Source organism: Capricornis sumatraensis, chromosome 21 (assembly GCF_032405125.1).
Source record: "Capricornis sumatraensis isolate serow.1 chromosome 21, serow.2, whole genome shotgun sequence".
NCBI classification, from domain to species: domain Eukaryota; kingdom Metazoa; phylum Chordata; class Mammalia; order Artiodactyla; family Bovidae; genus Capricornis; species Capricornis sumatraensis.
Genome location: NC_091089.1, coordinates 27,106,418 through 27,118,560, shown reverse-complemented (window position 1 = coordinate 27,118,560; position 12,143 = coordinate 27,106,418). Strand labels below are relative to the sequence as shown.

General features: G+C 46.9%; 1 protein-coding gene across 1 annotated transcript in view; it reads right to left on the bottom strand.

Annotated features, from left to right (window-relative positions):
- Positions 1–3,720, bottom strand: part of KLHL14 (kelch like family member 14) — a 109,592-nt gene extending 105,872 nt beyond the window's left edge. Inside the window, exon 1 of the mRNA XM_068993981.1 lies at positions 2,780–3,720. Within this exon, the coding sequence (XP_068850082.1) occupies positions 2,780–3,720 (941 nt within the window). The remainder of the gene's footprint in view (positions 1–2,779) is intronic.
- Positions 3,721–12,143: the final 8,423 nt, after the last annotated feature.

The following is a 12,143-nucleotide window of genomic DNA, read 5'->3' as shown; positions in this document are numbered from 1 at the left end:
TTAAAAAATTTAAAAAAATATATAATTATTATATTAATATTCCTACATTCTATAGAAAACATGTACTCTTAAACAAGTAAATTCCTTTGAAGTTATTCTATTTGCTTGAATTTTGAACTTATTCCAATAGATTGGCCAGTTTTAATTTTTCAACTCCTTCTCTGAATTCGAGGAGCTCTTTCCTACTTAAGACTTCAGAAACTAAAGGTGGATAAAAAGTAATAAATACAATGCCCTTCCATCCAATTGCCTTCAATAAAACTGATGCAATTTCAAAATTAATTATTTAACACATTTATCCCTCTGTTAAACTACATGTAAAGCTGAGAGAACATTTTTATATTATGCTGACACTATAATAAATGGGCTGATATCATACTATTGGTTGCAACTTACAGCATTTTTGTCTACATTAAAGCTAAGGTCTTGGTGATTATTCTTGCATTCTTTCTGTGAATTAAAATTAGAATAATGTAATTAGTCCCCCAAATTAAAATGCTACAGTTACTGATAATGGAACAAAGTCTAAAATTATATTACTTTGAGATCAACAATAGGTTCACATGAACTGTTTTCCAGATCTGCTTTTTAAGGAAAATATAGTCTCCTTCCTGTTGCGGAAGTATCAGATTCTTGCAGCATCCATGACACTTGTAAGCATTCAGTGGTCAGACGGCACTACATATCCTTCAAATGACATGGCCCAGTGAAGCTGGACTGTGTGGTCACGGAGCCAGGCAGCCTGGTATCTCAGCCATCCACCACGACAGCCAGAAGGCCCCAGCTGGCATGCTGAATCCAGACTAAGGTGAGAAATGGATTTTTCATTTTGAAAGTCAATTCTTCTAACACTGAAACCTAGGATGTATTTATCAGGTAAAAGTGCATTGAGGACTTTAGGCTTATTTATTGGATCAAATGTATAATTCTCATTTCCCCCAGTTACGCTTAGGACAAGTTAAATCTTAATTTTATTTTCCTTCTGGGTTTCTGAATTTATACTAGATAGTACAATTTTAAAACATATGAATACATGTGTGTTCAGGACTATAACTGAATATGTAAGATATATGCTAAATTAAGTGTACCTGTAAGTTGTTTAAAAGTCATAAAAGTTAAAATAACAGAATATTGATCACCAACGTTCCTTGGTGTGGTGACATTTGCCCATCACATTAAATTTACCAACTTGATCTTTAGACAAAGGGGAACTCTTACAAAATAAAAATACATTTCAAGTCCTAGCTGTCATTTGGACTTCTGTATTCACTATTCAAGCAAAAGAGTTTGGATTCTTGCTTGTGTTATTGTCTTTCTTGTGTTATTTTCTGACACTACAGGTTATTAATTTATTTCTTACCAACATTAGAAAAATCAACTTATAAGATTTCTAAGTTCAAGATTTCCCATGCCTCCCGTGGGCCTCACATGATCACCAGTGCTCCCTAAACAACAGTAGAGAATATCTTTCAGTTTCCTAAACTTCAGTTACCCAGGTCTGGTAGACACATCATGATGGAAAAAATAAACCTTTAATTCCATAAGGGTGCAGAAAGTGGACCCCATCTTCCAGACATCCTTCGGAGTGGGAAAAGGCCATGATGGATTCTTAAACCATGTACTTTCTAACACAGCACTTAGTGGATGAGACTGGGGTACTTGGCATCTGGACTCATGATGTTTTATCCTAACATCTCAGTTCTATCCTAGAAACTGAGAAGACACTGCTTCTTTTCTAAAAAGAGAAAGCAACCCTCTGCGAGGGCTCATTAAAAAGGGTTTTAAAATTGGAGCCAATAAAACAGGATTGTCAATTCTTACAGTCTTTTTTTTTTTTTTTAATCTCAGCAGCATTTTAAAAAGGCATTGTTTTTCTCTCTCCCCTTGGACAGGAAATCCCACTTTCAATACACACATGGGACACATTCCAAATAGCAACAACAGCAACAATTCTCCAACTCCTTTGTGACTTCAGAGCAGGCGCACAGACCTAACTGCAGCTAGATTAACTACTCCTCTTCTCAGTTTAACTGTGCTCCCCTTTGACATGGGAGCTACTAGGCAGGATTCACTCTCCCTCCCTGAAATCTCTTGCTTGGCTCTCCTTTAAAAGTGAAAAGGATAAGGTCTTTTTTTTTTTTCCCACAAGACAGAAAAGTTTGTCTGGGTGATGCCAGTATTTCCAACAGCAACCGTAAAAGACAAAGCCTTTTAGGACTCTAACCTCCAACGGGAGCAAACCCCAAACAAACAAAAAAATAACTTGAGTTGTAGGAATGAATGAAAAGCTTGTCTTCTGGAGTTATCCCCTGGCACTTCTGCTCGCCCGAAGCAGGGAAGGGGTGGAGTGGGCGGGGGTACTGCTCATCACAGGATCCTTGTCCTTAAGCCAAGCCTATTTTGAGAGGTAGAGGGAGGACTGGGTAGGAAGATTTCCCAAGCTGTAGTTCCAATGGCCCGGACCTTTGGTCCCACCTAGCCTGTCAATTTCAGCCCAGGAGCCCATTTTCCTCTCTGCGGATACTGAGAATGTGGACTTTCTGGCAGTCGGGGATGCACTGAGGCCAGTTTCCCGTTGACCTTTCAGGGACTCTGAAATCAACTCCCCCCGCCCCCCCACCCCCGCCCCGATCTGAATTGTTTGTTTTCGGTTGTTTTCAGCCTCCAGGAACCTCCTGTTCAGCACACCCCTCTCCCCCTCCTCTGCCCTCTCCCCTCCCTCCGGCCTCTCGGGCTCGGGCTCCCCCCTCCCGCCCCCACCACCTTTGTTGTCTCATACCTGCTGGCCAGGCTCTGCCTGCAGTGCTGCCTGAAGGGCATCAGGTGGTAGTTCATGGCGTCCAGCAGCAGCTTCTGGCAGACCGGGTCGGTGCGCATGAAATCCACCGACTGGACCCGCTCCACCAGCTCGGGGGCCGGGATGAGCGCGAAGCGGAGGCGCTTCATGAGGTCGGGCGCGTACTGCATGCGGGTCTCGCGGTCGTGCTCCAGCCAGAGCACGGACATCTGGAAGAGCGCCAGCTCCGACTCCACGGGGGGCGGCAGCGAATCCAGCAGGGCGCGCATCTCCTCGAAGTTGAGCAGCAGCACATCCTCCACCAGGTACTTGTTGGCCAGCTTCTTGGTCTCCTCCAGGCCGTGCAGCGCGGCGATCTTGCACACCTGCTTGTAGTTCTGCACCGAGATCTGGTCGTTGAGGAACTGCACACAGAGCTTGGTGACCTGGGGGATGTGCAAAATCTTGCTGACCGACAGCACCTCTTCCACCGTGTCCAGGGAGAGGGTCACGTTGGCCGTGTAGAGGTACTCCAGCACCAGGCGCAGCCCGATGGACGAGCAGCCCTGGAGCACCAGGTTGTTGATGGCCCGGGGACTGGTCAGCAACTTGTCGTCGGGGGAGGAGGATGGAGTGCCGGGCTCCTCCTGCGCTGGCGGCGGCGGCGGCTGCTGCTGCGGCGGCTGCTGCGGTGGGTCCTTGGGGGCCCCCAGGCCGTCCTGGCCGCCAACCCCTCCCCCGAGAGGGGGGTGACTGGAGAAGAGCGATCGGAAGTACTGCGAGCAGGAGGCCAGCACGGCCTTGTGGCAGTGGAACTGCTGGCCCTGGGCCGTCAGGGTCACGTCGCAAAACAGCTGCTTCCTCCACAGCAGGTTGAGGCCGTGCAGCAGGTTGTCGCTGTGGCTGGGGTCGAAGGTGGAGGTCCGGTCCCCGGATCTGGACATGGCGAGCTGCCTCGGCGCACCTGGCTTTAAACCCGCCTCCGACCTGGCAGACAGGGGTGGGGGATGGGAGGGAGGTGAGCAGGGTGGTGGAGGGGGGGGTGGGGTGTGGTCGGGGGGGGGGTGGGGTGTGGTCGGGGGGGTGCAGGGTATGGAGGGGAGGGGAGGGCGAAGAACCACCGTCAGTGCTCAGCTCAGGTCTCCGGACGGACCCGACCCTAGGAGGCAGGTCTGAAGGTGCTGGATCCGTGAGCACCCCCCCCGCCCCCCGGGGCCCTCTCTGGGGGTCCGGGCGCCCGCTCCGCTCCCCGCTACTCCTCTCTCCGCGACCCCCACACTTGGTCCCTCACTTTTCCTAAAACCACCCGGGCTCGGCTCTCGGCGGCGACAGCGATGGCTGCAGCGACGGCAAAGTGGCGGCTGAGGCCGAGACACCTCGTGGGCTCGTGTCCATGCCGGGCCCGGGCGGGAAGAGGCCGGGGCGTGGGGAGCCCGGGGGGCCCCCCAAAAGCGCAGAGGCGACCGTCGACGGAGCTTCCAGGTCACCTCGGCGCCCGCAGCTTTGCGTTTCGCAGTTGGTCCAGTTTTGGGGGTGGGTGGGTGGGCAAGGGGGCCCGACAAGCGTGCGGGAACGGGGGCGATCCTTAGCCCTCCAAACGCTGGGAACCCCTTCGATTATCCGCGCTGCCCCGAGAAACTCCCGGGCTAATAGTCTGCGGGAGCAGATAAAGCCCTTTCTTCTCCCGGGAAAGTGCAGCGGAGCGCGGTGAGGACCAGCTCAGTGGACTCGGCAGAGGCGGGAGCTGTCCTTATCAATTCTAGCTCATTTCCCTCACCCCGGCCCTGCCTGCTTCTCTGCTTTCGCAAACTGTTGGCTTTCCCCGTCACCACTCAGTTTTGCTAATTTTTCAGAGACGCCTTTAAACCTGGCAGGAGAATCCCTCCAGCCCCCAACCCCCGAGATCCCCCCCACCCTCCTCGCATTTTTAAGCGCGCAAGTTCGGGCGTCTGTCTCCCCTTCTCCGGCTGGGCGGCCCCGAGGAAGATGAGGAGGGAGGAAGTGGGACCACGGGGATGGATTAAGAGCCAGAGCCCGCAGGCCTGGTGGGATTCGCGTGGACGGTTCTCCCTCCAGGGCACGAGGCGCAGTGGCTTTAACTCCTGGAACTATGAGAAGTTCAAGTGTACCGGCAGGTGTTGGGGGAGGGGTGGGGGCTGTCCGATGGTGGGGGGGGCGGGGTCTCTGCCTCCCACCCAGCATCGCCGCCCGAAGCCGCCGCTTCCTTTTGAGTCCCTGGGTGCAGCCCCCGGCGGCCCCCCACTCGAGCACCCCCACTCCCCGCCACCCCCAACCCGGCCTTGGAACTACTTCTGTAAAAAGTCTGAGCCGCCCGCATCTCGGCGGAGGACGGCAGGAGGTGGGGGAGGCGAGGCGAAGTCGATACGCCGGGTCCTTAACCTCTAATTGCACCTTCTAGGGCTGAGCAGAAAGGGCCCCTCTCTGCCCACATCCCGCCTGCGCGCCCGGGAGACCCGCCGCCGCCGCCGCCGCCCGGCTCCGAGGGATCCCGCCGGACCGGCCCCTTCCACTGCGGCTCACTCTGCCCTGCCTGGCGCCAGTCCTGGATCGCCGGCTTCCTATTTCCACCGGACTGGGCTTCTCTCCACTCACTTTATCATCCCGTTCCAGGTGGACCCTAACCTCCCGCGAGCTCCCTCCCCCAGAAGCACCCGCCCCCCACCAACGATGCGCCCCCCCCCCCCAAAGCGCAGGCTCTCCGAAACACCTCCCAGAGTCTCTCCCTTGAAGTGGACCCGGTCATACCTCCCTCTCGCTCTCCCCGCTTCGTTGTCTCCCCCCCAACCCCCACCGCCACATCTTTTCCTGTTCCCCTTCCTTCTTGCTCTCCTCGTTTGCCTTTCCCCCTCATCTGCTTATTTCTTGCAATTGGAGTTTTATTCTTTATGAGCGTTTGCCACACAGCCATCCCCCCACCCCTCTGAAAGACTCCCTCCCCGGCCCTCCCCCTCTCCAACAACCCAAAAGACAGAACAAAATACACACAAGGCAGACACAAGGCCAGAAACTTACCTGCTTTCAACCAGCTGCAAAGTCAAGGCTCACTTAAGCTCCCCCCCAAAAATCAATTGTCCTTCCTTTTTAAAGGTTTGCTCTCTCCTTGGGAGGGGGGTGGGAAACACCTTCTGGTTCCCAACTCCAGGCAGTCACTCTTTACAATTTATTTTGTCGTACATCATTTGATCACCATGAATTAGCAACAGCAAGAAAATGTAGGAGAGGGAGAAAAGAGAGAAAGAGAGGGAGAGAGAGAGGGAGAGAGAGGGAGAGTGAGAGAGGGAGCAGAGCTTTCTGCAAGAGAAGAAGAAGAAAAAATGTACGTGTGACAAATTATGCTACCAAGAAACAACACATCATTATCCTTGGGCCTGGGGCTCAGTGAGTCGTAACGAGAGTAATAGGAAATCCACGGTTGGGGAGAGAAACGGTCGTGCTTGGCCAGTAGAGAGAGACCATACAGGGGGATGGATGCTGGAGAGACTCGCAAAATTATGGCTCAAGGCTATTGTAAAAATTGTCGAGCGTAAATGACTGCGATTTCAAACATCTTTGGAAGAAAGAAGGGGAAAAAGCGAGCCCCCCTCCCTCCGGCTCCCTCTCTCTCCCTCTCTCTTCTCTCTCTCTATAAAGAACCGTCAAGTTTTAGTGCGCATTGCTAATTAGTCAATTTCTCTCTGCCTTCACAGGCTGGCGACTTCGCTGCTGAGCTGAAACTGCTAATTTCTGTGACCAGCTTTTTTCTTAGCTGTGATCTGGATGAATGAGTAGCTGTCTCACAGAGATGACAAAAATAAACTCTAATCCCCCCCAAAATTTCCACTACATCTTTCTCATGCATAGATTTATGATCTTCAAGCGCTCTGTGCAATATGCAAACTTTTTGTGTCTGTAGATGTGCTGTTCTTTCCAGATTTCTCTACATTCCTGCTTTTCCCTTTCACTCTGCCCCCCCCCACCCCCCTACACTGGGAAATGCAGAAACCGTCTGATCTCAAAGTCTGCCAAGATGCCACTTTATAGTACCTTGGTGTTTGGGGTTTGGGTCTGACTTGGAAGTCAGGAGTCCTTGCCTAAGAACTGAGTGGCTCAGTGTACAGCGGGGGTGGGGGGAAGTAGACAGGATAGAGGACAGCTCTTCGCTTTACATGTGCTTCCCTGCATTATTGAAGCTTTATGATCTTGTTGGAAAACATATTTTCTCCATCATTTTGTCGGGTTATACAACCATCTCGGAACTTCTCTGTCAGCTCTTCAGCAGGAAGAGTTCAAAAGTCACTTAATTTTTTTAATTGGAAAATTATCCTATTGTCAGATTTGCCTTTCAATTAGGAGTCTTTGATTTGCAGGAGCTAGAATCAAGTGCTAGGAGAGCCAGCTGCAATTTCACAAATGTAACCTTTAAACTCTGGAGCTCATCTGATATATAAGGTCGATCACAGAGAGCTCACATTTTTGACCCTGCTTAGCATGCAAAATGAACCCCAGCATGACTCTGGAATTTTAGCTGTACCAGAGATTCATGTGCATTTTGGTAGAGGACGTGTTCTCTTAGACTTATCTCATGATGTATTGTGCCCTTACATTTATAGCCCTGCATTTTGGTTGTCAATGGGGGCTGGAGGTGTCCAAGAAAGAAAGGGGAAAAAAAAAGAAGCAGGAAAAGGAAGGTAGGTATGCCCTTGAAGAAAATGAACATGGAAGAAAGCTGGATCTCAGTTAAATTGAGTTTTGCTGGCTATTAAATATATGAACATGATTCATTCTAACTGATATGTGCTCTGATTAGTAAACATATTAAAATACACATCAGGGTACCACCGAAATCCTGCCTTTTAACCTTCCCCTTTGATTGGTAAGAGATGAAAGACACCTGCTTAAGGGAGGGGAAAACCTGAAAATTCTTTGGTTCAGAAATCAGGAGTTTCCCACTTACAATGATCAACATTAATATGCACATGGGATATTTACTCTTAAATAGACTAGGGAGGATCCAACCCAAGCGCTTATCCCTCACAAGGGTCTTTCTTTATCAATAGCGTAGGTTATTTGAGAGCAAGACTACTTTTTTCAGTCTTGCTGAGATGCTGTGTTCTCATAGTCATATTTACAATAAAAAAGCCCAAATACATGATAAGATAATAGAAAAGGATTTTTTTTTTATTAGAGCAGGGAAAGGAAAGAACAGATTATCCAAATCTTCTGGCCTTACTATTTTTTTTTTAATTTCTCTTATATAGTAGATCTTGAATAGGAAGACTGTGTAACTGTAATATAGTGCCTTTTGGGGGTTCTGTTTCATTAGCAGTTAAAGTTACCAAGTGTGTGAAGTGTCACCCAACTCTCAGACACTAAAAGTATAAATTTTAATGGTATGCTTTTGATGTTGATCTTTTATGAGCTTCCAGTGACATATTTGGGACTAAACCCAAAGGCAAATTAAGAGTATTGATCACTTAAATTATTGCCATCTTTCCACTTTATCATAAGGGAATTAGAAATTAAGGTATGTTTTCTAGACCTTGCAGTATCTTAATTTTGAATTTCTGTATATATGTATATATATTTACTGGTGGGATATATTGATCACTAATTATGATTACTAGGACTTCTGCCATTTCCAAACAATAGAATAGTAACATTTCAAAAATTTTAACTACCTATAATTTCAATGCTTATTTAACAACTTGGGTAGAAGGGAAAGGGGGTGGTTAGGGATTGTAGTTCTTAAACAGCTGTTGAAATGGTTAGGCTGCTTTCTTCTGGATTTTGAAGTTACACTATTTGAGAATGTTTTAAATTCAGAGAAAAATTACAATTATGGCTCTTTTGTAAGCAATTAAAAAAAGAATATTGATAATAATAAAATCTGTTCACAATCTGTATGTAAACTAGTGTTTCTATCGTGTACATTACACACATCCAGTATCTTGCCCTGGCTTTGGCTGAAATTATTGCAGAACTCACAAATGATATGACACTATTTACAATAAATCCTGTTATGAGAGATTCAATTTGCAGCAATCAGATGCTAGCTACTAAGCGATTGTAAGTATTTGAATTTTATCCTACTTCACTGTTCAACGTACAGAAATTGCATCTGTGTGTTTGATCTGTCCTGCTGAGCACTACCAGCAGCTTGCATCTCTGCCACTATTGTTTTTAAAATGGCAGGAAGGACGTGACTAGTCAAGAGCACTCAGCGGGATGGATTCCACATGGCTTAAGAGGAGCCAGAATTGTCTTACAAAAAAAATTAAATATGATCATGTAGTCATCTAATTCAAGCAGTCTTCGGTACTTCAACAGAATTATCAAATTTATTCATCAGTGAATCTGCATTTAAACTATGTACAGTGGAAAGATGCTGAGACTGCTGGCACTGAGCAGTCTAACGAGAGCTACCACCAGCTCTGAGCAGGCTGGTCAGCCTTTACGGTAGCAGGGACCCAGGTGACTCTGTGGTTCTTGTTGCTCAGGGCCATTTCACCTCACTGGGTGAACTCAAGTTTCTCTTCAAAGCAGATCAAGAAGTGTTTTGCTGCCTAACAGGAGGGGACATCCACAGTGAAACTTTCTCTCCTTCTTGCTGCCTAACAGGAAGGGACATCCCCATTGAAACTTTCTCTCCTTCTTGACTCTTTTGCTTAAGATGTATGAGTCGTCTTCCAATTATTTAAACACCAAAATCTGGCCTCTCTGGTGTATCTTTCAGTTAATAAATACTACTTCCTGTGACCTGACCTTTCAGACTGCCACCATGGGAAGACAAGTAGAGATACTATTCCATTTTATAATAAAACTGAGGAGGGAAGGACCTCTTGATTCCCCAAAGTCAAGGAGTGGCAAAACCCAGACAAAACTCGTAGGTTTCTATTATTTTGTTTTAAATCTCCATTAGATGTGGCCAGAGATGTCACAAAACCATCAGCATCAAGAAGCTTATTGAAAAATAAAAACTGAAATAACAATAAAAGACAAAATATAGTGCTATGGACGAGCACGTAATCAAAAGCCAATGATTTACTATGGCCCCATGGTCAAACCCAGCTCCTTGGCCAGCATCCTGAGATCCAGAATCTAGTTCAAGCACTGCTGGGAAGTCTGCTATTAGCTGTTTTCTGAACATGACCTGCTTTCAACCACAGTGCCCATACTTAGGTTGTGTCCTTAAAAGAGACCTTGCATGCTAAGTTGCTTCAGTCGTGTCCGACTCTTTGTAACCCTATGGACTGAAGCCCGCCGGGCTCCTCCGTCCATGGGATTCTGCAGGCAAGAATACTGGAGTGGGTGGCCATTTTCTTCTCCAGAGGATCTTCCTGACCCAGGGACTGAGCCCATGTCCACCTGGGAAGCCCTTGGTTCTCTACATACAGAAATTCTGCCTAGCTCTCAAAATTAAACTCAGTTTTCTGTCTGAGGCAGAACTTTTCTTGGCAACCTCAAGCAGCATAATAATAGCTAATACTTACTGAGCTTATTAGGGGCTTCCCTTGTGGCTCAGTGGTAAGGAATCTGCCTGCCAATGCAGGAGATGCAGGTTTGATCCCTGAGTCAAGAAGATCCCCTGGAGAAGGAAATGGCAACCCACTCCTGGATTCTTGCTTGGGAAATCCCATGGACAGAGGAGCCTGGCAGGCTAGAATCCAAAGGGGTGCAAAGAGTCGGACACGACTTAGTGGCCAAGCACAAATACACACATTGAGCTGGTTACTCATATAGTGGACCCTGATCTAGTCTGAATCCTTTAGATGTTTATTTTCTTAATTCTCTTGCTAATCCTGGGACAGTATGGTAGATTATGAGATTGGCCCCAATCTCCATCCTTCCCTGTATAAACACCCCATAATAATGTGGCTTGGCTGATCTTCCCATCAAGAGTGGAGTCTATTTCCCCACTGTTTGAATACGAGCTGGACCTGTGATTTGCTTCAACCAATAGAATCTGCCAGGAATGACTTGGTGCCAGCTCCAAATCTGAGCCTCGAGAGGCCTTGTATGTATATATATATATAATTGGAGAAGAATTGCTTTTCAGTGCTGTGTTAGTTTCTGCTGTAGAGCAAAGTGAATCAGCCATATGTGTAGATGTATTGCATCCTTCTTGAGTCTCCCTCTCACCACCCCCCATGCCACCCTTCTAGGTCATCACGGAGCACCTAGCTGAGTTCCCCATGATACGGCCACTAGCCATCTGTTTTATTCATGGTAGTAGGTATGTGTCAAGGCTACTTTCCCAGTTCGTCCCACCTTTCCATTTCCCCCAATATCAACAAGTCCTTTCTCTGCATCTGCATCTCTATTCTTGCCCGGCAAATAGGTTCATCTGTACCATTTAGAGACCTTGTATATATTTCAACTCTCCCTCTCTGAACCCTGACAGCTGCCATGTGCAAAAGCCCAGGTTAGCCCACGGCTGATGAGATACCATGTGGATGGAGCCATTCCCAGCTGACCTGATGACCCAGCTCAGCTGTGTGGCTGAACTCAGCCAAGACGGAAGAACTAACATAACCCAAATTACTGACCCACACAACGCTGAGCTAAATGAATAACTGCTGTTCAAGCCATTAGTTTTGGGGGTGATATACTTCATAGCAAAATTAGCTGATAAAGAAAGTTTCTATTACCATAATTTTACCAAGGAAAAAATGAATTGCAGAGAAATCAAGTGAAGTTTTCAGGCTCACAGAACATTCCAAAGGTAGTGCTGCAATTCAGACCCCACAATCTGACTCCAGAGATGAACCAACCTGTGCGGTGTGTTAGTCACTCGGTCGTATCTGACTCTGTGCAACCCCTGGCCACACAAGAAGTGCCTGCCTCTTGTGACCTATATTTATTCATTCTTTTATCAATATGTTAAGTATTTATTATACACCAGACAATGTGGTAAACATTGAAGATACAATGATGAATAAAACAGAATCCTTGCCCTCAAGGGGCTGATGATCTAATGGAGGAGACAGGCAGGTAAATTACTCACAGCAAGTGAATAATTACAGTTGTGATAATTGAATAATCACGTGTGATGAACTACTGGAGCAGAAAGAAGCAGGCTCCTAACTTCCTTCTAATACCTGTTATCTGTGTAATATTCTTTTGACATTTATTATTTACTTCTTTGTGTTCTTAGTTGCTAATTTAAGAAAACATATTTTATGGTCTCAGCTAGATTATAAGTTTCTAGGGTAGAAATAGCCTAATGCCTGACAAAATCTCCCATGGTGCATGGCTCTGTATCTTGCCCATAGTAGATATTCAATAAATATATCGATGGACTATGAAAGGTAAATTTTCAAATTTATCAGGGTAACAGAAGAAAGGACAAGGAGGTATTTCATAATCA